Raw genomic sequence first — 24,029 nt, forward strand, 5'->3', positions numbered from 1 at the left:
CTTTCATTGGCGCAGTTCGTGGTGTGGGAGCCGTAGGAGTCTGGTATGGTATCTCACTCGGAACGGAGACTAAGGTCAGAGGTTCGGATGTCCTTCTGCCTTGTGTATTGTGACAAAGGAGCTTTCATGCCTAATTTTTGTATGACTGATGCTGCCATTTCTGAAATGTGATGAGATCGTTGCCAGGCCTTTAGATTTAGGGTGCACCAATTGCGACACACACGCAGCAGTTGGCATGTATGGGCCAAGGGCCCGATAGTCCTTGCGCTACTTGTTCTGTCTCTCGCTCTCTCTCTCTCTCTCTCTCTTTCTCTCTGTCCTTTGATGAGTGTCTGACGCACCTTCTCATCTTGGATGTTGCCTTGCAGGCTGTCACTCACAGATTGTCCAGGGATGACACGCCATGACTCTTCCAAATAGTTGTTTGGAGAGAAATTTGATTGTGATAATTTGTTCGGACTTTGAATGGTGAATGATTCATTCTGCTTTTTCTGCACTCACATGACTGTTGGTGGGCGGAGCCGGGGTGGGGCCCGGGGGGGGGGGGGGTTCGGGGATGGGTGGCGGTGGGTGTTGTGGCCCTGTTGGTGCTCAGATCTGCATGATCGTTGGCTCCATGGCATCTGTTGTTCTTTAGGTGTGGCTCTGGGCTGTGCTCCCTTGTCTGCTGCTGGTTGTCATCCGACTTTACACCAGGTCAGAGCGGGTGTTAATTTTCTGCTGCTAACGTGCCTTATCGCATGTTTTGTGTTCTTATCGCAGGTCTGGCTGGTCGTTGAGAATGTTGTGAAGTGCCGTTGTCGCTGCTTTTTGCTCGGGAACGCCAACTCTGCATCTCATTAGTGATAGTTGCTGGGGTCATCCGTGGTGATGTTATTTGAGGATGCTATCGCCGGAAAAATTGTGATATAGGCTGTTAGCACCAGCTTGTGAATGGGGCGATAAATTTATCGTGATTGGCTGCACTAAAGTGCCGATAAGTCGGCGATGGATCATTGAGAATATGCCCCTGTTTTTTTTAAAGATTATCAGTGCAGGTACTCGAAGCCTCAAAGAAAGACCTGACTTTTTAAGATACCCGAGGACTGAAGAGTACAACTGCTGGACTTAACTGAACCTTCGTTAGTGTATATGGAACTACACAGTTCATACCTTATGATGTTTGTTTTCATACCCGATGTTAAATCTAGAGAAACATTTTTTCTTCCTGTATGAATCTGGATTTGCTCCATTGATTGCATACTTCATATACTTTACTGTAAGGCCCTGTGTTGTGAAACACGTGTTGGCCTATGTTTTTCATTTCTGTTTAAACAATAAAAGCAAACTTTTGGATATTCCAAGTATATAGCCACGTAAACTTTATTGACTTTCTAGAAAGACCTCAAATCCAGTCCTTTTTCGTTAGTGTATATGGCCTTGCCTCTGATGGGAACACTGCAGCCGGCACGCACTCGCCTACCTTTTTGTCAATCCCTGGATGGAGACTCCAGCACCAGCTCCCCCTGTAATCAGGGCAGTGCGCAATAACTCCAGGGCCGTAGAAGAGTCTCCCTGTGCATCCCGGGCTGCTTGCTCTACTGCGCTGGCCTCCTGGGTGTGCCTAGGGAAGAAAGAAACCGCACGGTTCAAGGGCTGCCAGAATAAGTCCATAGAGCAACTGGACAAGCTGTGCAGGCCTGTGGAAGGCATAACTTGTCACAAGTCAGCAGAACCTGGCACGGAATGGAAAAGGGGCAGCGATGGAAGGAAGTGAGAGTGGGTATTTAAAAAGTGTAATGAGGTAGCACCTCGATAGAGGAGTGAAGTCATGAAGTGACAGAGAGACAGAAGAAGGAGCAGTGAAATAAGGGCAAGAAGGTAGCAGAGATAATGAGTCAGCATTTGGGGAGCAAAATTCAAAATGATGCAAGAGATAGGTGAAGAAAAATCAAGGCACTAGAAAGTCAATGAGAGTCACTGAAAATGCAGAACTGAGAGAGCAGCAGTAAGCAATGATTGTATGACCGGTCTTATATGCATGGTTAAGGCAGATGCGTGGTTCCGGCAAGCGTGGTCGGCATTGCGTTGGAACGGCACGCGTGGCTTTGCCCTCGTTGTTCGAGCTGTTTTCCATAAGCAACTGTCTATGAAGTTGGTAGAGAGAGTGGCAAAGAGAGAAGGGAAGTGTGGGTGTGACTGTGAAACCTGGGCAATAAAAGAGGCATAGTGAGAGGGTGGCGACAAAAGGAGAATAAGAGAGACAAAGCGAAAGGAACAGAGACAAAAGTGCAGTGAGAGGCAATGAGAATGAGTAGTGATGTATAGGTAATAACAGAGATTGTGAGTGATAGGAAGAGATGTCGAAAAAGGAGGGAGGGGCAGTGGGAGAAGGGTGCTGACACAACGCAACTACAGTAATTTATTCCTACCGGTTTGCCAATTCCAGGGCCTCTTGTGCCAGAGCTGAGGATGCTGAAGGTGGAATATTCTGATAAAAGAGAAGCAAGGAAGAGACATTAGCATGGATACGTGAGGGCATATTGGATAGCAGCTGCTCTTCCGTGATGTGTGCTGAGTGTTATCTGTGAGGTTAGGGGAGCTAGTGTGTGCTCAGTGTTACTTGTGGGAGCTGCTGTTTTGTGGTGTATGCTAAGAATTATCAGTGAGACTGGGATATCTTGGGGAGATTATGTGCACTGGTGTTTTAGGAATGTGTTGGGACAGTTATGAGTGAGATTGCAGGTGCTGTCGATTTATTGAATTGCACTGTGCAAATGACTGGTGCTGTTTAGTGGTGTGCTTAGGATTCTGAGAGATTTGTGGTGTACACAAAAAATATTGTGTAGATGGTGAGGACTATACTTTCCATGACAGTGCAGGAGATATTGTTTTGTGGTTTGTGTAAAGAGTTATGAGTGAGGTTGTAGCTGCGGCTATTATGTGGGTGTGTGTGTCTGCTGATGGCATTTCTCAGAAGTTGGGAGCTGTGTTTTGTGGTGCTTCCTGGGAGATTGCTCAGTTGGTGGGTGGTACTACTTTATTAGTGCTCTCAGAAGCTTATATTACACAGATGGTGATGGGAGACATTCTTGTAGTGTTTTCCAGGGGAGGAGCAGGGAGTAGTGCTCAAAATGCCCATCTACTGTGCTATGGTATTTTCTGTGTGCAGTCTACTGTTATTATTTGAGATTTACCATTTCTTGCACGGTGACCTTTGAACCTTCCAGTTCTAGACGAGCCTTCTCGATCAGCCTTCTGGTTTCTTGCATCTGCCCCTGGTACTGGCCTGCCAGAATCTGCAACCCGCCTGTGTTCACCTGCACTCTGTCAATGTTCTGTTGAGTACTGGCCTGCTCCGCCTTCAACTTGGAGAAGCGGTTCCGGAGAGATCTGTTTGAATCTGTAGAAGAGAAATCAAAAAATAGTATAAGAAGGAGACAAGAACTGGGGTGGGGACATAACAGGAGAAGAAGACAGCTAAATGAAAAATACATTGACGAAAATAAAATTAGAGCATTGGAATGCTGAGAGCTCCATTGAAGACAATGGAGTAGCTGTGGGCTTATAATGGCTGGTAGAAGCCTAGAGGTCCAACATTTCAATGTTTGTCTTTCTGTTTCTCCCTATTTAATTTAGAACATTCTACCCTTATTGGGTGGAATGTTCTAGTAGCCTTCTAGCCCTTTTCCTTCACGATATACTGGTTTTTAAAGGCCCTTGTTATAGGCCCTTTCCTGTAGCTTGGGCCTATAACTCAGATACAGGGCCTTTAACACCTGTTATAGCCCTCTGCAGTGGGCTAGAAGGCTATATGAAGGGCAACAAAAGGGAATGGATTGACAAGAACAAAAGGGAGTGGAATGACAAGAAAGGGAAGAGAGTTTAAAGTACATTAGAACAGAGTTTTTATGAGACTAGTTATAAAGGGTGAGAGATGTGATATGTAGGGGTAAAGAAATCAAATGGGAGGAAAGGGAAATGAAGGAGAAAGAGGGGGAAGAGATTAAAAGGTAGTGGAAGAATGGCTGAAGGGGGGCATAATGGAAAGAAGAAGAAGGCCTAAGGGAATGAGAGGATATATGAACTGGAGTTGGGTCAAGGTGAACAGAGAAACACAGAAAAATGAAGATGAACATTGATGTTAGAAGGAAGTAACACTGACTTAAGAAAAAAGGGTTACAAAAAGAAGGTAAAGGTAAAAAAAAATACATTTGAAAGGCGAGTAAAAAGAGAGCAAGTAAAAGAGAAGAGTGGATAAATAAGTACAAAACAGAGAACCGAGGAAGAAGAGGGGACAATAGTAGTAGAGATGGCATGTGAATAACAAATATAGGAGGAAAGAAGAAGTGAGGTAAAAGAAAAAAGGGAAGGAAAGATAGAAAGACCCATGTTAAGATGTCAGAAGAGTGGAAAAGTCAAGCAAGGAATAAAATTAAAGCGGAAAAGAGTATGCCGCAAATTAGATGATTGCTCAGGAAAGTAGAGTTAAAGACCATAGAGGGAAAGATATGAGACTAAAATAACACGCTTGGCAATGCCATTACATTACTGGCTTATAAAAGAAAGTGCCTATTCAGTCACTGTTGAGTTTAGGCAATCAATATGTGTTCACACATGCAATCTGTCACTCATCCTTGCATTCTTCCACTCATTGACTCATTCTTTCATTCAGCCACTTTCCCACACACAATAAAACATGAACACAAACTCAACAAGCATATAAGTAGGAAAAGAAAACATACTACCGCCTAAATGAAGCAGACATATGCTTACAGTAAAAAATGCAATTAAACATAGCAGTGAGCAGTCTTCTTGCATTGGTAATGTAATGTATTGTTGTTTTCAAACTTCAGCGGGGCTGCCATGTTTAGAAGCAACATGTTGGCCTTCTTGGAGAAGTAAAACAATAATTTGACCCTACAAATACGCCACCAAGAAGGCCACTAAATAAACATCGCACTACTCAGAAATCACTGTTGTACCAATCCAAGTTGGCCAACATAATGCTAATAAATGTAGCGCCCATCATGGAACAGTAAAGCAATGCTACACTATTGACCATACTATTCCAAGATGGCTGCCCTGTTTAGAAGCAGTGGTGTGAAGGATGTGGCACTGCCACCCTTCAGAATCACATTAGAACTCCTCCTTTGTGGCACCCTCACTCCTATGTTCTCACTAGCGAGTCTTCCCAGTAGGACTGCTACCATCCAGAGTCTCACGCCAGAGTTTTCAAGCTAGCATTGTTACCTTCTAGGGCCTCAGCCTCTTTCCTCATGCCCAGGGCAGACTGCTGTGCCTGACGGATCCTTTCTTCAAGCTCTGCGTTATTGACAGTAATGTCACCGGTTTGAACACCTGACACCAGTGCCTCCAAATCCTTAAGTTGTCGCCGATGCTGATCCATCTGTAACCCAAGGAGCCATGAGAGTGAGCAAGCAGTGTGAAAATACTAATCTGACCATTGCTGAACTCTGCTTTAACTAGCACTGCTTAGGCCACTAGCACAAGGTGACTGGTTCTATGTTCATGAACAAACCATCGCTGTCCCTTGCTCATGCATGGTCAGCCATGGATGGAACAGGTCTAACCTTGGTTTGACTGAGTAAAAACTAACATTTCCTACTGCATTTTCATGACGGTTTCAATTTGCAAACTGGGAACAAAATGGTGCCTTTGATCAATAGTTCCAACGTGACAGGAACATGTATGCAGAGAGGGTTTAAAACAGGGTTTGGCAAGGGTTTGGTGAAAGAGATTTCGTTAAAAAGTGACTTGGCATTGCTACTTAAATTGTTTTGTAAAATGTTATACTGCACAAACAGCTGTCAAGAAGCTTTGGGTTGGGAATTTTTTGTAAGAACAGCTTTTTAGATGAAGGATGATGTCAGAAGGTCCTTAAATAACCTAATTAACATATTTGAAATAACAAAAAAAGAATCATAAAGCAGTTTTGAACACTTTTGGCCCTCTCGAAATGAAAATCTTTCTTGCCATTGGGGATGGCATTTTCTAGTCCCTTTGTCATAATAACCAGATCCATTTAGGAAGCTGTAGTCTTGTTTAATTTCAACTGAACTAATTGGACCAAGAAACCTGAATACAATGATTTAAAAAATAAAGAAACACCCAGGGCTGGAACATGGGGGCATATTTAAAAGCCCCTATCGCCACAGGAATGTCACTTTTAGTGACATTCCGGTGGCGATATGTGCTTCACCTTATGTACAAGGCAGCGTTAAGCCACTTAACGTGGCTTAACGCTGCCTTGTAAATAAGGCACCCTTTCACGCTTACTCAGTGTGAAACGGGAGGGCAATGGGTGTTGCGTTGGGTGTTCCACCGCAACACCCATTGATTTTGACACTGCCCCCAATTTACAAGGGCAGCATAAATAGGAGGCAGCACCATAATTAAGACCAGGGAAAACCTGGTCTTACCCTGACAAAACTAGGAGAAATGTTTAATTTCTCCTCATTTTTGCTGTTTCCATGTTGCTGCTTTGTGTAGAACACATAGAAACAGCAACAGGCCATTCATTGTTTATGTACAGGAAGTTGACACTTCCTGCACATAAACAACTTTTTTTTTTAAATGAAATTTTGTAACTTCTATGTGTGCTGCATTCAGCAGCACACATAGAAGTGACAAAATGCCATTTAAAGATTGTTTATGTGCAGGAAGGGAGACATACCTGCACATAAACAATCTCCCCCTCAATGCAGGCACCCTTGCACTATGGTGCAAGAATGCCTGCATTGGCGCTAGGCAGCTAAATTCATCACCAGCGCAGGGGGAAACACAAGACTGCACCATATTGTAAATATGGTGCAGCCCTGCATTTTGGAAGTGGCGGAGCGTGGCGTTAAGCCAAGGAGGTTAACGTCACGCTCCGCCACTTCGTTGTGATTATGTTCCATGGTGTCCCTGATTACATGGCGTTAAGTCATCTGGTACATGGCGTGAAGTCATCTGGTACGCTTACAAGCGGGGACAGAGGGAGGAGCCGACAGATATTGCCACATTCACCCTGCAGGGAGAGGGGTACAGAGACCACTGTCAGGTGGGCGCAACAGGCTCAGAAATGAGGAGGGGTGAAGTGTCATTGACTGGGGGCATAGATTCACTGTGCAGGCTCAGAACTAAGGCAGTAATAGTAACATGGAAGAAGAAGAATTCACAAGGGAGGCACAGATCCCAGGAGGTAGTGTAGGGGTACTGACTGGGATCTTCTCGTAATGAATAGAGGATTTGTAAACTTGCAAACCACAGGCACTTTTGAGTTTGATGGAAGGTATACCGGTTTACAATTGGGAAAAAGGAACATGAGTAAAAGCAGCTGGCGATAGTGCCTTGAAGGGACAGGTTAAATGAGTATTTGTGCGGGAGACAGCATTTACAACGCTGGCAATACCACGCAGGTACATAACAACGCGGTCGTTACAACGACTTTGTTGTTACCACGTGTGCCATTATATCGCAGGACGTTTCAATGACTTGCGCTAGGTGGCGTGCAACACCAGGGAATATGTTGGATTTTAAATCCAACACCTTCCCAGCTGTTGCGCTAACTGGAGTAGGAATAGTAATTTATACTATTCCTAAGTCCAGCGTGCCACCTAGCGCAAGTAGTTGAAACGACTTGCGATGTAATGCCCCACGTGGTAACAATGCGGTCGCTGTAACGACCACTTAGTTACCTACCGCGTGGTAAAAGCACACATTGTAACATCATACATTCTTGGGTGCTTCTGCACCATCAGAAAAAGGGCATCCCACCAGTCTTTGCCGAGAGCCTAGAGAGCAAGGAATGAATGATGACAGAGACGGATCCCCACAGCCCTTACCTGACTCTTTACTTCCACATAGCATGTCGGGCACTGCGGGTGTTGGCACCTGGGTCCCTCAAAATCGGCTTTGCAACGGCAGGTTCCATCAGAATTGCACAGCTGGGACTCTGCACCCACAGGGTGACAGTTGCAGGCTGTGGAAGGACAGGAGACCAATGGTTAGGAAATGAATCATGGCAGCAAAATATCATACACACCTACAGCCAAGGGGATAGCCCTAACCTCGACAGACATAAGACTTTGCCCCATTTCCAATGCCTAGAATGAAACTATGCTCCCAATGGCACCTTGCTTTGCTCCTTTCTCAGTCCCCGCCATTAGGCTAAACTGCCAATCAATCAATCAGTAGATTTGTGGAGAACTCCTTGTCACCCATGAGGGTATCCAGTCCTGGCAGGGTCCTGTTGATTAGCTGAATAGCCAGGTCTTCAGGGACGTTTGGAATTCTGGAAGAGATGGAGAGGTCTGTAGATGAAAGGATAGCTCATTCCAGGTCTTCGCTGCGAGGTAGGAGAAGGCCAGTCTGAATGGATATCAAGGGCAGATAGTGCCGCAGGATGTCCTGGGTGAGAGGACGGATTATCCCCTGATGCTGTCAATATGAGTAGCAGGTAATTTCGCTTGAAAAATGTAATAGGTCAAATGAGGTGGGGGGCAGAATATGTCTTCTTGATGCCTAGATAATGACGGCAAGGGCATATGCAATCACAAACTGTTCAAGTGTAAGGAAAAGAGTGGCTGCTAAGTGGTAAGGCTATATGTCAACAATCGAATCCTTTACAACCAACATGGGTTGTAAACAAGTCATCCTTAACCTCCCCCCCACCCTTGTGAGAGGATGCGTTTTGCCTCAGGCCCTTCTCAGAATGGATTGTCCCTTGCAGGTTATAAGGCCCTCTTTGGCACTGCCTCTCTCTGGGCATGGCACAGTGTGACTATCATGGGAAGGCATAGCGTATTCTCTTTTAAAGGATACTCTGTGTGTCCTCTCTCAGAGTTTGGCACAGTGTACCTTGTTCCTGAGAATGATACAATGTGTCCTTTTTCAGACATTCACACACTGTACCCTCGCTCGGGAGATGGTGCAGTGTGTTTGTCCTTAAAAGAGGGCACAATGTGTGCTCTCTCAGGGGATGACACAATGTGGTGTCTCTCAGTTGATGGCTCAATGCACTCTCAAATAGTTTTCCAATGCTCCCTTTTTTAGGTGGTTTGACAATATCGCTTTCTCTGCTCAGGAGATGGCAGAAAGCTCTCTCTTGTAAGGGAGACAGTGTGGTCTCTCTCAGGGGACAGGTTAATGTACCCTCATACGTTTACACAATGCCCCTCTCTCAGGTAAATTCAAAATATTGCTCTCTACACTCAGGAGGTGGCACAATGTGCCCTCTCTCTGTTTTTTTAATGGTGCTCTTTCCTCCTGGGAGGTGGCACAATATACCAACAGCTAGTTTCACAGATCGACCTCTCTCATGTGGTACCACAAGATGCCTCACTCGGGTGGTTACTCAACACGACCTTTCCCAGCCCCTCTCGGCTCCCATCTTAGGTGAGTGTGCACCACGTTATCGGTCCCTTCTCACCTTTGCACTTTTCAGCTGGGATGAGCCCCAATGGGTTGCCGTAGAAGCCTTCCTGGCAGCGTTCGCAGTTGAAGCCTACTGTGTTATGCAAGCATTTCAAGCACTCGCCGGTCCAACGGTCGCAGTTCTCAGACTCTAGGGGGTCAACGTTACTGTTGCACCTGCAAGCACTGCATGGTCTGGCAGGACCCCTCTGACCCATCGGATCTCCAAAGTATCCAACAGCACAAATATCACAGCGAGCCCCTGCAAACAGCAAAGAAATTCCATTAGCGGTGCCTAGTGGCCAACTGAGATGGACTAGGGTAATAGGTGGCACAACATTACTCAATAGGAAAGTGCCTCTTAAAGCTAGTGGTGAGGGTGCAAAAGAGTTAGTCACTCCCTGACATATTTCAGCCCCAACAACACTTTTCATAAACACCTGCCTCTTGGAAACCCTCCTCACGCCCTCACAAGTCAGGTCCATCAATTGACACTTGCAGCAAAAAAAATACAAAAATCTTACTTCGGAAATCTTAAAAGAACCTGTAAAAATGGCAATGTTGAGACACCATCCACATGGATAGAAATTGGGATCGAGGTTTGGCATAAAAGTGGCCATAATAGTCCCAGTGCAGACGATTTGCTGACAGTTTGCTCAAGCCTATTGAAAACTAGGTAGGTTGTGGCACAACTGGGTATATATATGTGGCTTTACAGGGAGCTGATTTTGAACATTTGAGGCCAAAGTGGGCAAAACTTGAATTCAAATCAAGGAGGGAAATCTGCTGAAGCTAGTTTAGAAAATGAGGTTGCACTTCCCTAAAAGGATGGTAAATGAACATATATGATGGAAATCTATGAGCCATAAAGGGAAACAAAGTGTAGGCAACCACAACTGCGTCTGAGTATGTCCCATAAAACAGAAACAAACAACTCTGCCATGTAAATTAAAAGTGGAACACAAAAATGTCAGAACTGTGGCAAAACACAGAAAATGTGAGGATGCACCAACCTATTGACATTTGGCACTGGCTACCTAGACTGTGATACATTACATTAACCCTGCAAAATTGGAAACATTTAAGAAAGTCACGGACAAATGTAGAAAAACCTCACATCAACTCTACTGTATAAATACTGGCCTGGACGAAATGCGTCACAATTGAGGATTCCCAAAACCGGGAAATAAATCAGTACAACTTTGGCAAAAAAAGGTTTCGAACCAAGAATAGACCAATATCTCGTGACACCTCAGCAAGATTTGTATAAACTGTCAAATCAAATCCAAACCACTGAAGTCAAGGCAAAACGTGTCGAATATACGCCGAAGTGTATCACATTTGCGAAAAACCCACTGAAGCTAGGCGAAAACTGTCAAGTCTAAGGAAAAACGTGTTACAGATCAGAAAAAAGCCAGCCAAATGAAGGGAAAGTCTTGAAAAGCAGAGCTTCACCTGTGAAACTGAGTAAAAGATGTCATGGTAAAACTGATAGAGGGTAAGCAAAACCTGTCAGTGCCAAAACAAAATACGTCAAAGCTAAAGAAACGCCTGTTAGAATAAAGCCTGTTAAAACTGAAAAAAACTGTCAAATCTAAGAGAAAACCGGCCAAATCTCTGGAAAACATGTCAAGACTAAGAAAATCCGGTCAAAACTAAATAAAAAGAAGTGAAATCTATGTCAAGATCTGTCAAAGCTTACAGAAGCCAAGGCAAACTGAGAGAAAAGCTGTTAATGTTGGGTATACCTGTAAAAACTGAGCAGACCAGTTAAAGCTGAGCAAAACCTCTCAGATTTGAGAACAGCCTTTCACACTTCAGAAAAACCTTGTCAATGCGGAGCATAATATCTCATATCTGAGTCAAAACCTGTCAGAGCTAAGAGAAAATCAAGTCTCCCAAATATTTCTCCTACAAAACCCTGCACCGAATGTTGAGGAGAAATAAACAATTAGTTTTTCATCCCATACATAAATTCTGCAGTGGAGTTACTGGATTTAAGGGTGAATTACAAGTTCTTCCAATCACAAATTGAAGTTGTAAGGTGGTGTGACTGTGGTTCCTTTAAACAAACAGACTTTTTAAAATAAACAATGAGTGGAAGGCATGGGGTCATATTACCAATAGTGCCTCATGGGTGCAACGGGTGTGTGCGCCCACTTTTTGCACTCCGGGGGCCCTATGGTATTACAGAAGGGGCCGCACACGCTTGTGCAGTCCCTTCTGTAATACTGATGGCGCTGGCGCACATGTAACACCGGTGCTATCTTCAGAGGGCGTTCCCTATTTTGTGTGGGGGCGTGGCCCCATGCAAAAGAAGGAAACACATGGCCTCTGTACCTGCGTCGTATAATGGACATGGGTGCATAGACATACATGCCACTGATAGTGGGCCACAAACTGGTCCGTGCACCACCTGATGAAAACACTGTGGAAGGGGGAAAGGACGTACCATGGACTCACTCACTGCACCCGCCTGCAGGGGGGATCTCAAAGCCGTCTTTAAAGGGCAGGCGGGTTGCCACCAGCACTGTGAAACAGGAGCAGCCTGGATTCAGCTGCTCCATATTTCACTGCTCTGGGGCAACGTGAGTTCGCTGCTGCCCTAGGGGCAGAAAACTAATTTTAAGAAAGCGCACTGTCCCCATTGCCAGACAGCATCTGCTTAAAGGGACTCCGATGCGCAAACCAGTGTGCCCTATCAGTAGTATGGGCCCTGGTCGTTTATCAAGCCCCATTATGGAGAGCCCAGGAATTGGTGTGAGTGGGCATATAATTATCTTTGTTACATTTTATCTTTAGTTGATTCCACATGAGGCTGATGATTTGGTTTTTAATTTGCTAGAAGCTAACAATGTAAGATCAGTAGGTTCAAGGAAAAGATATCAAGCTGAGTCAAAGATGAAAGCAACTTTCCCTATGATGGCTCAGAAATGGAAACAATAAAACATATACAAATGTGTCCAATAATATGTGTAAAAAGATATGTGAGATTAATTTAGCCACTGTTGGGAAGGCGGATTATAGCAGGATGCAATCCTATCCATATTGACTCCTGCATTTATAAAGAAGGATAAGCAAAGTATTATTCCATAATGTTTTAACTGGGGATTGGTTTTATGTAGGGCAGTCATGTTCCCTATTGGCACGATTTTGGGAGGATATTTTTAGACACACAGGTATTAAATTCTGGGAGTAATTCGATCTATATTTGTATGCTCATACCTAGATCTCTAATTATGCAAAAATGGAAACTGTACCAAATTCCCACCTTTTCAGAATAGGTAGAAGAGATGTAGAGGGTTAAGCTTCAGGAAAGTTTATTTGCAGTTAGGATGGGATCCAAAAGAAAATTTATCAGCTATGGGATGCTTTTAAATTATGGCTTTGAATGTAAAATGATGCATACTTTATACTTTAATGTGTACTTGTTGATATTTAGGTTTGAATACATTTTTATTTGCCTTTTGCATTCCTTATTGTAACAACAAACGGTTCCATACACAACAATCATGGAGAAATAACCCTTCCTTTATTGCCCTACCCCCTTTCCCCAACATTCCCCACTCTACCCCCACACATGTACACCTTTGTCATCAACACTCCTTAATCTCAGTATCTGGTTTTACAGGTTGGATAACATCACATTGACATGGAGCCTCATAATAGTTTACTTAGAACGAGATTTATCATAGGGTTATGTCGCTTTTGCGCCACCCATCAGATAAAAAAGCGACACAACCCTTAAGTTTGATTTATCAAGCCACACAGGCCACCTTGCATGGCCCTGAGTGAGTGGCTTGATAAAGCAAGAGTATCGCAACGCAGTGCAAATCGCTGCGTTGCGTTACTCTGCCCTAGGAAGGCGTTCCATGGGTGGAGCATGGGTGTTCCCATGCATCCACCCATGGTTGCTGAAGCATTCCCACATTTACCATTACTGGTAGACCAGGGAATGCATCAGAATGCTACGCCGTCCCAGGGTAGGTGTAACAAGGAGAAATATCTTTATTTCTCCTCTTTACTTCCTCTTCCTGTGTGTCCTGCATTCTGCAGCACACATAGAAAGGGCCAAATGTCTCAGGGGGTTGTTTTTCTGCAGGAAGGTGTCCCTTCCTGCACAAAAACAATCCTGCTTACAACACAGGCACCCTTGCTCCATGGTGCAAGTGTACCTGTGTTGTCGCTAGGCAGCCCATTGTGCGCCAGCGCTGGGAAAAGACATAAATGCGCCAGTTTTTGTTAAATACGTCACATTCCTGCCATTTCCTTGTCATGCAGCTTTTTGGTAAGTATGCCCCGTAGCTCTGGTACTTCTATTGTTCTATAGCAATAGTCTACTTTTGAGTGGCATAAAATATTTAGTAAATTGTTAATATTTATTCCTTAAGCTGTAATTTTTTAATTTATTTTTAATTCAACTATTTACTGTGTTTTATAAATGTAAAATGTAGATGTATTTATTTCCATATCAATAGCAATGTAAAAAATATGGGAACATCTGTCAAAACGAAGTCAGAACCTGTCAAATCTGAGCAAAATGTATCAAAATTGAACGAAACCTATCAAAGTCGAACAATGCCTATCAAAGCTAAAGAGAAACCTGTCAAAGCTGAGAGAAACATATACATCCAACCTAATTATACATGTCAAATCTGACTAATTTCTATCAATGCAAAGCCAATATGGCAATACTATGTACAACTTATCGAATCCGAGCAAAACATCAAATCTGAGCAAAATCTGTCAGAGCTGAGCAAAATCTGTCAAAGCTGAGCAACACCTTTTAAAGATGAACAATACATGTCAGAGCTGAACAAAACCTTTTAAAGATGAACAATACATGTCAAAGCTGAACAAAACCTTTTAAAGATTAACAAAACGTGTCAAAGCTGAACAAGACCTATTAAAGGTCCACAATATCTATTAAACCCGAGAAAAGCTTGCCAAATTGGTCAAAACATGACAAAACTTATAAAATTGGTAGAAATAAGTAAATTTTTTGAAACGATGACAAAGAGTATCAAACCACTGGCAGGTTCAGTAAAAAACACGGGCTAATTATATTGAAACTGGGGCACAAGATTTCAAAACCTGGGGCGATTATGTCAAAATTTGGGCAAAACTTCAGAACTGAGATAAAACCAAGGAAGGGCAGATGACATATTCAAAACTGATGCTTACATACTGGTAATGTGCAAATAATTGGTGATGCATAAACGCCTCTCAGTACTGGTAAATGGATTAACTAAGCTGTGGCTAATCCAAAAGAAATGAGGTCATAATATTAAGTGAAATGGGCGACCATTTACAAAACGAAAAATGTTGTACAAATTGAGACATACAGGAAACATCTGAGACTGGGGTTTAATATATCAAAAGGAGGAGAGGTCTCCTGTTATTTCTGCTAGCGGTATCTACACAACAGTTTCCTTTGCCCGGCACATCCCCTCTCCCCTACCCTTTCTGCCCAGCATGGCTCTGCAGGACAGGAAGCAGCAAAGACCCTACCCTCCTCACCAGTGACTCCTGCTGGACAGGTATTGCACACCACCTCTTCTGTCTCAGGCATGACCGAGCATCCGAAACCCTCTCTGCAGGGGCAGGGCCTGCAGGTCCGGGGGTCCTGGGGGTCGTTGTAGAACCCTGCTAGGCATTCAGGGCAGTCTTTGTCGGGGTTTTCATCGCCGGCATAGCAATCGCCTGTATGAGCGGAAGAAGGGAGGAAAAGAAAGAGAGCAGAGAAAGGGTGATGGAAAAGAAGAGGTGGACCCAGCAGTAGGGTACAGAAGGAAGTAGGAAGGAAGACAATGATGGAGGTGAAGAGGGAGGGGAATGGACGAAGGGAAATCCAGGTGGGAGGTAAAAAGAGGGGTAGGATTAAGAGAGGGAAGAGAAAAGGACAGAAACAGGAAGCAGGGAAAGATGGATGAGGTAAAGATGAAGCATGGCAAGGGAGAGAGTGGTATAAGAGGAATGGGTAGAGAAGACAAGAGTGTAAAATGAAATGAAAGAAATATGTATGGAGTACAAAGTAGAGCAAGAAAGAGAGGGTAAAAAATAATTTACTGAGGATGCATTGTTTGCCACAAGGCAACAGACATTTGAGTACTGAACAGTCCCATAAAGGTAGAGGCCTATTTTCTCTTTAGCATATCCATACATTGTCAAGATTCCCCACCCACCCTCTCCCGATCTCCCCGCCATACACACCAAGTGGTACACTCTCCCTCACCTGTGTCTGGATCACAGACTCCTCCACCTCGGCAGTTGCAGGGTACGCAGGGGGAGAAGGGACCTAGGTAGGTGGATCTCCTCCGGTACCCGGCGGCGCACCTCTCACAGAACTGCCCCTGGTACTCAGGGGGACAAGTGCAGCGTTCCACCCAGGGAGCCGGTGCCCCTGAAATGGGGCGTGCCGACACCAGGGTGACGTTTCCCATGTAGCCTGTGCCTGGAAAGGAAGGCGACAGGAGACATTAATAATGGTTTGCCTACAAGAGGTGCCCAGAGCATGTGCCAAGCTCTATTCGCAGAACATTCATTGCCATGCATGGGGTTACAGAAAGGGAAGCCCCACTCATTGGCATCATTCCCTGTTCTTTTGTCTTAGTCAAAAAGCATTTTCCCAAAATAATGAACCCCCTTGCTCTGGTTAGAAGGGCCCACCCCACACTTTCTGTACTCTTATAAGGACCGGGTCACATGGGTACGTGGCATCCAGAGGTAACTCTGCAGCACCCCAAGAACCCCTCGAGAAATGCCAGGGAACCATCTGCAGGCCTGCCCGCTATGTATTATTGGAAGCCATTCTGCTACAGAGAAGGTAAATGGGAGAGGTCTAACTCGGGTGGTAGGCCTCTGGACCCTACTGTCACCTACCATACAGAGCTGGAGTTTGGTGCCTGGGATCTCGCTAGAGTACTGTGTTACGCTTTGTTAGAATTCTGTACACAGCAATGGCTTCATCAAGGTACTGGACTACAATGGAGTGTAATAAGCCTCATCAATGGTGCTAAGCAGCATTGGGGCGTGCTGCGCTTCATCATAGGGATGCACAACATGGGGAGTGCTGCACTGTTTTTGTAGTGCTCACTAGCACTGGGGAGTGTTGCGCTTGAAGTGCTAGGCTGTATTGTAGTTTGTTGTGCTGTGATGGAGTCCTAGGTAGCATTGTTGTGTGTTGTGTGGCATTAAAGCACTGGGTAGCACATGGATGTGCTGTGCTCCCTAAGAATGCCAGACCGTAGTGACCTTGTGTGGAGCATACAGTACTAACCTGTCCTGAATTATGTGTAGTGCTGGCATCATCAATGTAGTGTTGTGCCGATGTGTGAGGGTGTGCGTGAGAGAGAGAGAAAGAGAGGGAGGGGAGAGACAGAGAGAACGAGTCAGGATCTGCATGGCAGCAACCCAGTGTCCAAAGTAATGCTGTGGTATGTAGCACATAGTTGTTGTGTGTGTAGCATGATCACTGTGTTTTGCACAGTATGGGTGCGTGAGGCAGTTTTAGGAAAAGTAGGGCAGAATTGGGGTGTATCTGGATGTGTGGCTGTGTAGAGTAGCATTAGGGAGGGGTTTGAGGGCAGCTGGAGCATTTATGAAGAGGTACCAGAGCGTTGGGGCAGGGCTGTGTTGTATAAAAAGTGTCAATGTGTTCTGGCCAGCACGGGGGTATTAAAGGCAACGTGTTGGCAGCATTGTGGAGCTCTGGGTGGTACTTTGTAAAGTTTGGCAGCGATGTTGAGGGGAGATGCCCATCACTTCCTACACCTGGATCTACAGAGTAGTATCTAAAACCAAAGTTTTACACTAAGTTCACTTACTGTATTCTCCATAGGTTGCTCGGATCTGGATGGCTGTCAGGTTTCGCAGTAACCGTCGATACTCCATATAACTCAGCTGAGGGCTCCACTTGCTTTCTGTAAGTTCATCCAATCTGCACAGACAAGAGGGAATACACTGAAAATTAAAAACATTGAGTTACCACCCTCTACTCTTTCATCATCATCATCTTCCCATCTAGTCTAGAAGGTTAAGAATCTCCTCCAAGTTGGCATAATAGACTCCCACAACATGTCTACTGCCTAACGAGTCCTACCCTGTAAAGTAACCTACAGATCATGTGTCCATTCTTGGTCCGTTAAGATTCCCTGAAACTAAGACTCCTCCAAAGACCACCAAAAGGCATACCCTTTCCTCTCATCCACAACCACCCGGTATCAGCTTGAAACCACTTTCACATTCACCATTTAATTACCTTGAGGTCAAAATGTAGCCAATGGGTACAGGGAAGACGTGCAGAGTGGCTAGGACTAGCACAACCCTGAAACGAAGCATCAGGAGAGGAAAATATAGTGCAAAACCAAAATGTGATGGAAGCAATGCTTGAATTAATGTCAGCCACAGGCGCTCACTATGGCCTAGATTGCAGACCATTGTTTTTTGCTCTCTGTGCCATTCTAGACAGAGACCCTCCTTATGTATATCAGTCTTCGTTCGCCTTCAAATGGAACAATCCAGACTGAACTACTAGACTATTACCCCTCCATATGGAAAAACAAGCACCTCTAGACCGGTTTCAACCTATTTAGGTCTTCTCAGTGAGGTATAGCTTGAGTCTTAGACCAAGACTGATTTGCGTAAGGAGGGGCTCAATCTAGAATGGCATAGTGAGCAAACAAAATGATGGTCTGGAATGCAGTTGAGGGCGATTGCCCGTGGCTGAGCATAATTCAAGCATTCATTCCATCATCTTGTTGTTTTTGCAGGTGATGCCCTAAGTGTTATGGATATGTATGTCCAGACATGGATCATGTGCGCACTGTGCCATAAGACTCAAGCTATACTTCACTAGTGATGCCTAAGTAGGTTGACACCGTTCTGAAGTTGCACATGTTCCCATCTGGAGGGGACCTGGCCTGGCATTTAGGACTGGACTTTCCCTATTGGAGCAGGACCAGAACAGATTTGCACAAGGCAGGTCTTTGTCTCGAATGGCATAGTGGACACAAAATGAGCGTCTGGAATGTAATCCAGAATGATTGCCAGAGGCTGAGATTATTTCAAGCCTTTCTTCCATGACTTTGCCTTTTGTGGGTTTTGGGGAGAGGAACAGGCAACTGCCCTTAGTCATTGGATCTGCCATTTTTCTCTTTGTTCGACATCTATCCATTGAGTTCACTGGGTGCTGTCAGGAGACCACCAGTGGCCATGGCTAGGCTGAGCTTACAAAACAAAGAAACAAAAGCCCAGTGGAATAGAGGCAGGAGGCAGCTTTTAAGGCTGGATGATTGGGGGATCCTCAGCCCTTCCAGGCCTAACAATGGCTCCTGTTGAACAATGTAAAAATACACAATATAGCTAAGCACAATGGCAATAGACTGGGGTAAAAGGAGATGTCCAAACGAGAAGTAAGACCATATCCAACGTGATCCTTGTAAGTTCAAAAATGTTTATATACATAAATCATCACAAATATATTAAAAATAAAAATAAGTGTGTGGTGTCCCCCAGTGAACATGGAACCTTTAAAACAGTGTGTGACATTTAGTGACATCAAGAAAAGGTTTCCATAATGACAAAATCGACCATCAAATTTATTACATGATAAACACAGCCTTCTATTCTAATAATAGAGACTGCAAGATGGTTCAGGCACTTCAACTCGGTCGTCTCATCATCTTTCTTCACGATTGGGATGATAAAAAAACTCCTACCTTTTCTTCCTTCCAACGCAGGCAAAACTCTCAAGAAAGAGTCCTACATAAACTGCAGATGGTACAAAATGCAGCAGCTAGGATTCTCTCGGACACTCCTAAGTTTAAACCCATTTCAGGAGTGATTTGACACCTACACTGGCTACCCATCAAAAGCATAACAAAATTCAAGGCCTTGTGCATCGCTTACAAAGCGATGCACAACTCAGGTCCTGAATTTATTAAAAAAAACATATGCCTTTACAGACCAAACAGAACCTTACGTTCTTCATCAGATTATTTGTTAACTGTCCCCAGAACAAAGAAAGTCACTTGGGTAGACAGAAGATTCACTGTAGCCACGGCTAAGCTCTGGAACACACTCCCTTTACACATCAAAACCACCCCCACCTTGTTTTCCTTCCGCAAACAATTAAAAACGTGGCTATTCAGTAAATAACCCTCCTCTCCCTCTTTTTCTCAACTAAGCTGTCCATAGCGCCGAGACACCTTAGGGTATTTGTGCACTCAATAAATTGCTTAAATAAATCAAATAAATAAATAAATAAACCCCCATGAACAAATACATTTCCTCTTCCCAGGTCTCTGGATGTGCCATTGCACCCCACTGTCCTCTGTTTTATGAACATATTCTCCTCCTGTCAGCTCTTTAAGTCCTCAGTGCCCAGAACATAACTGACCAACACTGTGCACATATTTAAAACCACTCCAACCTATTGCACAATTGCTCCCCTAGATTCCTGGACCACGAAGAGTGCCCACCTTTGTGCAACTGTGATGGGACTTATTGCTGGTGAGGCTCTCAAGGCCAATACTAGACCCTCCTCAAGCCTGTCTGGTAAAGAAACTTCATTAATAGTTCTCAAGGGAACCATTTGATCAGTACACTAATCATGCCAGAGTTGTGCCTATGGAACTCCGCCAAGTGAATAATGAACAATCATTTAGGAAAGCAGCTTAAGACTTTTCTTTCTCCAATTTTCTTTTCTGACTTCTAATTCCCTATAGCGCCGGGACACTCCTTGGAGTAACTGTGTGCTTTAGAAATCCCTCCATTCATTCATTCATTCCTGCAAGTCTAGACTGAAATCTAAAAGACGCCACCTGTGGTGTGCCCAGCCTTGCAGAACTAATTGATATGTCCAGAAACTCAACTTTTAAATAGTAAAATCAACTCGTCTCTCCAGCGTCTGATCATTTTGGTGTCCTTGCATTTGCTTTAGGGATAGTCTCTGTCAGTCAATGAATCTACCATAACCACTCAATCACCAAATTCTACCGCTGAATGATCTAATGGCATTGTGTAAATCCAATGGTGTGATGTAATGTGTCAAACTGCAATGCTGTGTGTACAGGTCATGTCTGACCAAGACACACAGAAGATTGACTCTGCCTTGTTCATTACATAAACATAGCAATAAGAATACATGTCCCTGCCCTCTCACTTAATGCTTTAAAGATGAGGGATGTATGGAGCTAGTACAATGATTATATATGTTGCGCATCATGAACAACCGGATCAAAAGATGGTTAGTCCCGATAGTGACGTCCCAAAAGTTGGTAACCAAAGAGATCACCAACTAATCCGATGTCGCAAGAAGAAGCGCTCACTTCCCCTTTGTTCCACTGCCTTAGCCGGCCTCCGGAGTCTCAAGCGTGGTGGTAGAATGGCGGTTTCACTCACCTTCTACCACCACTTACGGGTCTCCACACACCCAAGGGAGGTGGGGGAATGTGGGCGGCACTGTGCCTGCACTAAATAACTTTTTTCCTAAAAGGGTCAAATATCTAAGCTACCAAGCAGCTCTCACAGAGCCGCTGTCAGGGTACCGGCAGCTCTCCGCTCTGCGACTTTGGGTAGGTAATGCTCAGAGGGTGGTGAGGGTGTGTGTCAGGATGCCAGGTATTTTTTTTCAGTTTGGGGGATGGCATGTGTCCATGGTGGTGAGAGAGGGTGACATGAGGTCAGGTCATCTTATTTAATATTTGGATTTGGGTGGGAGTGCAATTCTCAGAGGGTGGAGAGGTGGGTGGTAGCAAGTCTGATTTGTGCAATATTTGGAGGACAGACCATGGTATTTATGTCTCTCCCATTACTCCTCTGCACCTCTCTATATGTTGGACGCAGGGGCAGATGATTTGGGGGGCTCGTACAACATAAAATTATAGATGTCTAAAATGTGAATAACAGGAATGCTTTTCACCTTGGCGTTCTTAGTGACATCATAGACAACCCAGAACCTCGCGGTAAAAAAAAAAAATCTCCATTATTCACAGTTACCCATCTATATTTTCTTAATCTCAATGATAAAAGAACTCATTTTATGCAATGTTTTGGTGGAGCATGCAATGATCTCCCTAGGAACAGCTGGTTAAAGTGAGCCCAAGAGGCAGAAAGTACAAGACCCACCACAGATATCCCACCCAATATGTGTTTTCTTGTCTATAGAGCTAGAGAGAGGATTGCTCTAGGTTTTAAAGGTTGGTCATTGCTCATGGTGCTTGATCTTTGAGTGGAGACACAGAGCTTCCATAGGCTGTACCTCAGAAGGCTGGATGCAAAAGACACCCTATTCCAAACAATACCAGCCTCGTACCTGAAGGTGTATCTCTTGGTGATGCCACAGGGCAGGGTAGTACCAAGCTGAGCCAGGGGGGTGGTGATTCTTAAACCAGCCCCTTCCAGCACCACATCCTGGGCAGATGGACGGCGGCCTCCCCGGTCCACGCGATAATTGAAGGACAGCTCCTGGCCATAGCTTAGCAGCTGGTTTCCCAAAAACTTTGCTGCAAAGTAAGGATAGACAGTGAACGTGTATTTTTGTATTTATTTTTGCAGTTTTATACAGCACAATCTCAGCCCAAGGTCATTAAAATGGATTATATGAGCACCAGATTACATTACAGAAGGGGAGAGTCCAGTGGGAGGAACTAGAACGTTCAGAGGGCACAGAGAAATATAAGAACGGATACAGAAGGGTTAGAGGGAGAAAACAAAGGTCGGGGAGTGAGTGAGAAAGGTTAGAAGGTCAGAGGGGAAACACAAAGTTAGAGGGGACACATAAATAGAAGAAGGGGGACAAAGGGTCAGAGGGGAACCACAAAGCCAGGTGGGAGACACTGAGAGACTAAAGGGAAAACAAAAAGGTCATAGGGGATACAAAACCGTCAGAAGAGAGACAGGAAGGTCAGAGGGAAGACAAAACGATCAGAGGGGAGGTAGAAGGTTAAATCGGTAGAAGGGTTAGAAGGTACAAGGGTTAAACTGTGCCAGAAAGGTCAGAATGGACTAGAAAGTGAAAGCGGAAACAGAAAAGCCAGAAGGGAGAGAGGGGTTTGGGATGAAACAGAATAGTCAGAAGGGAAACAAGAGTGACCAGGGAGCCAGAAAGCTCAGAAAGGTCGGTTGGGAGGCAGAAAATTCGGAGTGGAGACTCTGGAGTCAGATGGAAAGAGGAAGGTCAGAGGAGAGAGAAAGGTGGGAGGGAGAAGAGAGGCCAGAGGTGAGAAGGAAAGGTATGAGAAAAGACAGAAAGGTCAGAAGGTCTGAGGGGAAACACGAGTATCAGAAAAAAAAGACAAGTCGGTAAGAGGGACACACAAATGACAAATGGGAAAAAGGTCAAAGAAGGGGGGATAGGAAAGTCGGGGGCAGAAGGCTGAGAAAGGAGCTAGAAGGGTCTGAAAAGAGATGGAGGGTTGATGGGGAGATAGAAAGTTCAAAGAGAAATAAAGGCCAATGAGGAGACAGAAAAATCAGAAGGGAGACAAAGTTCAGGTGGAAGACAAGAGTTAGGAGAGAAACAGAAGATGCTATGGAGGAAGAAGGTCCAAATGGGAAAGATAAATGTCAGAGGGAAGATAGAAGGGTGGCAGGGGGATGAGGAAGACCAGAGAAGAAACAGGCATGTCAGACGAGACACAGAAGGGTCTGAGGAGAGGCAGAAAGGACTAAGAGGGGTATTATAGGAAACAAATAAGCCGGAAAACGAACGCAAATGCAAGGAGGACAAAAATAACCCGCCCCCGGCCTTAAACGTCACTGAGAAGCAAAATGTTATTGAATTCTCCATATCTCGTTCTGGGCCAGTCTGCCTCTGACGAGAGACAGGGACAGAGCAGAAGAAAGAGAGAGAGGACTGGTACGGCCGGAGGGAATACGATGTGCTGCGTGGGATAAAGGGCTTGGCGCGCGAGATGAATAATTTCTCACACAAAGCACATTCTGAACCGAGGCCCGTGGCACACATTTCCTTAAATAGCCACACCCATCCCTCCCCGAGCAACAAACAGGCCCAGAGAAAGGAATCAACGAATGCGTGTGTACAGATGCTCCCCGGAGTCCTTGGTAACGTCTCAGTTGTTCGGCAATACCAACGACATGTGCAATCCTGTATTGGAACTTGAGTTATTAAAAACAGCATCCCAGGTGGGTGGGCCAACAGAAAGGATGACTTCTCTCCAGCAGCACAAGCCTGCCAAATTATGAAGCCTTCCGAAATGTGCCCGGCGTCCCTTATCCGCCTCCACTATGCGAATTTACTCCGGCGACGACAGCATTCCACAGCTGTACACCACACACACCCTAGCTGCACACAGCGTTCCAGACCCCAGCTGCACACAGCTGACAGCATCCCAGACCCCATTTGCACATATCTGACAGCATTTATTTTCAGACCTTAGCTGCACATATCTCACAGCGTCCCAGACCCCAGCGGCACACATCTGACAGCGTTCCAGACCCCAGCTGCACATATCTGAAAGCGTTCCATACCTTAGCTGCACATATCGGACAGCGTCCCAGACCCCAGCTGCACAAAGCTGACAGCTTTCCAGACCCCAACTGCACACATCTGACAGCGTCCCAGACCCCAGATGCACACAGCTGACAGCGTTCCAGACCTTAGCTGC

At 44.9% G+C, this 24,029-nt stretch overlaps 1 protein-coding gene across 1 annotated transcript in view; it reads right to left on the minus strand.

Moving 5' to 3' along the window:
* LAMC2 (laminin subunit gamma 2) overlaps positions 1-24,029 on the minus strand; it is a 95,594-nt gene that overhangs the window by 25,504 nt on the left and 46,061 nt on the right. Inside the window, exons 7-16 of the mRNA XM_085601730.1 lie at positions 21,716-21,905; positions 17,226-17,338; positions 15,635-15,853; positions 14,920-15,102; positions 9,416-9,661; positions 7,830-7,966; positions 5,233-5,389; positions 3,177-3,382; positions 2,412-2,470; positions 1,463-1,603 (exon numbers count right to left, since the gene is read on the minus strand). Coding sequence (XP_085457856.1) covers positions 1,463-1,603; positions 2,412-2,470; positions 3,177-3,382; positions 5,233-5,389; positions 7,830-7,966; positions 9,416-9,661; positions 14,920-15,102; positions 15,635-15,853; positions 17,226-17,338; positions 21,716-21,905 — 1,651 coding nt within the window. The remainder of the gene's footprint in view (positions 1-1,462; positions 1,604-2,411; positions 2,471-3,176; positions 3,383-5,232; positions 5,390-7,829; positions 7,967-9,415; positions 9,662-14,919; positions 15,103-15,634; positions 15,854-17,225; positions 17,339-21,715; positions 21,906-24,029) is intronic.

Source organism: Triturus cristatus, chromosome 4_2 (genome assembly GCF_964204655.1).
Source record: "Triturus cristatus chromosome 4_2, aTriCri1.1, whole genome shotgun sequence".
NCBI lineage: Eukaryota > Metazoa > Chordata > Amphibia > Caudata > Salamandridae > Triturus > Triturus cristatus.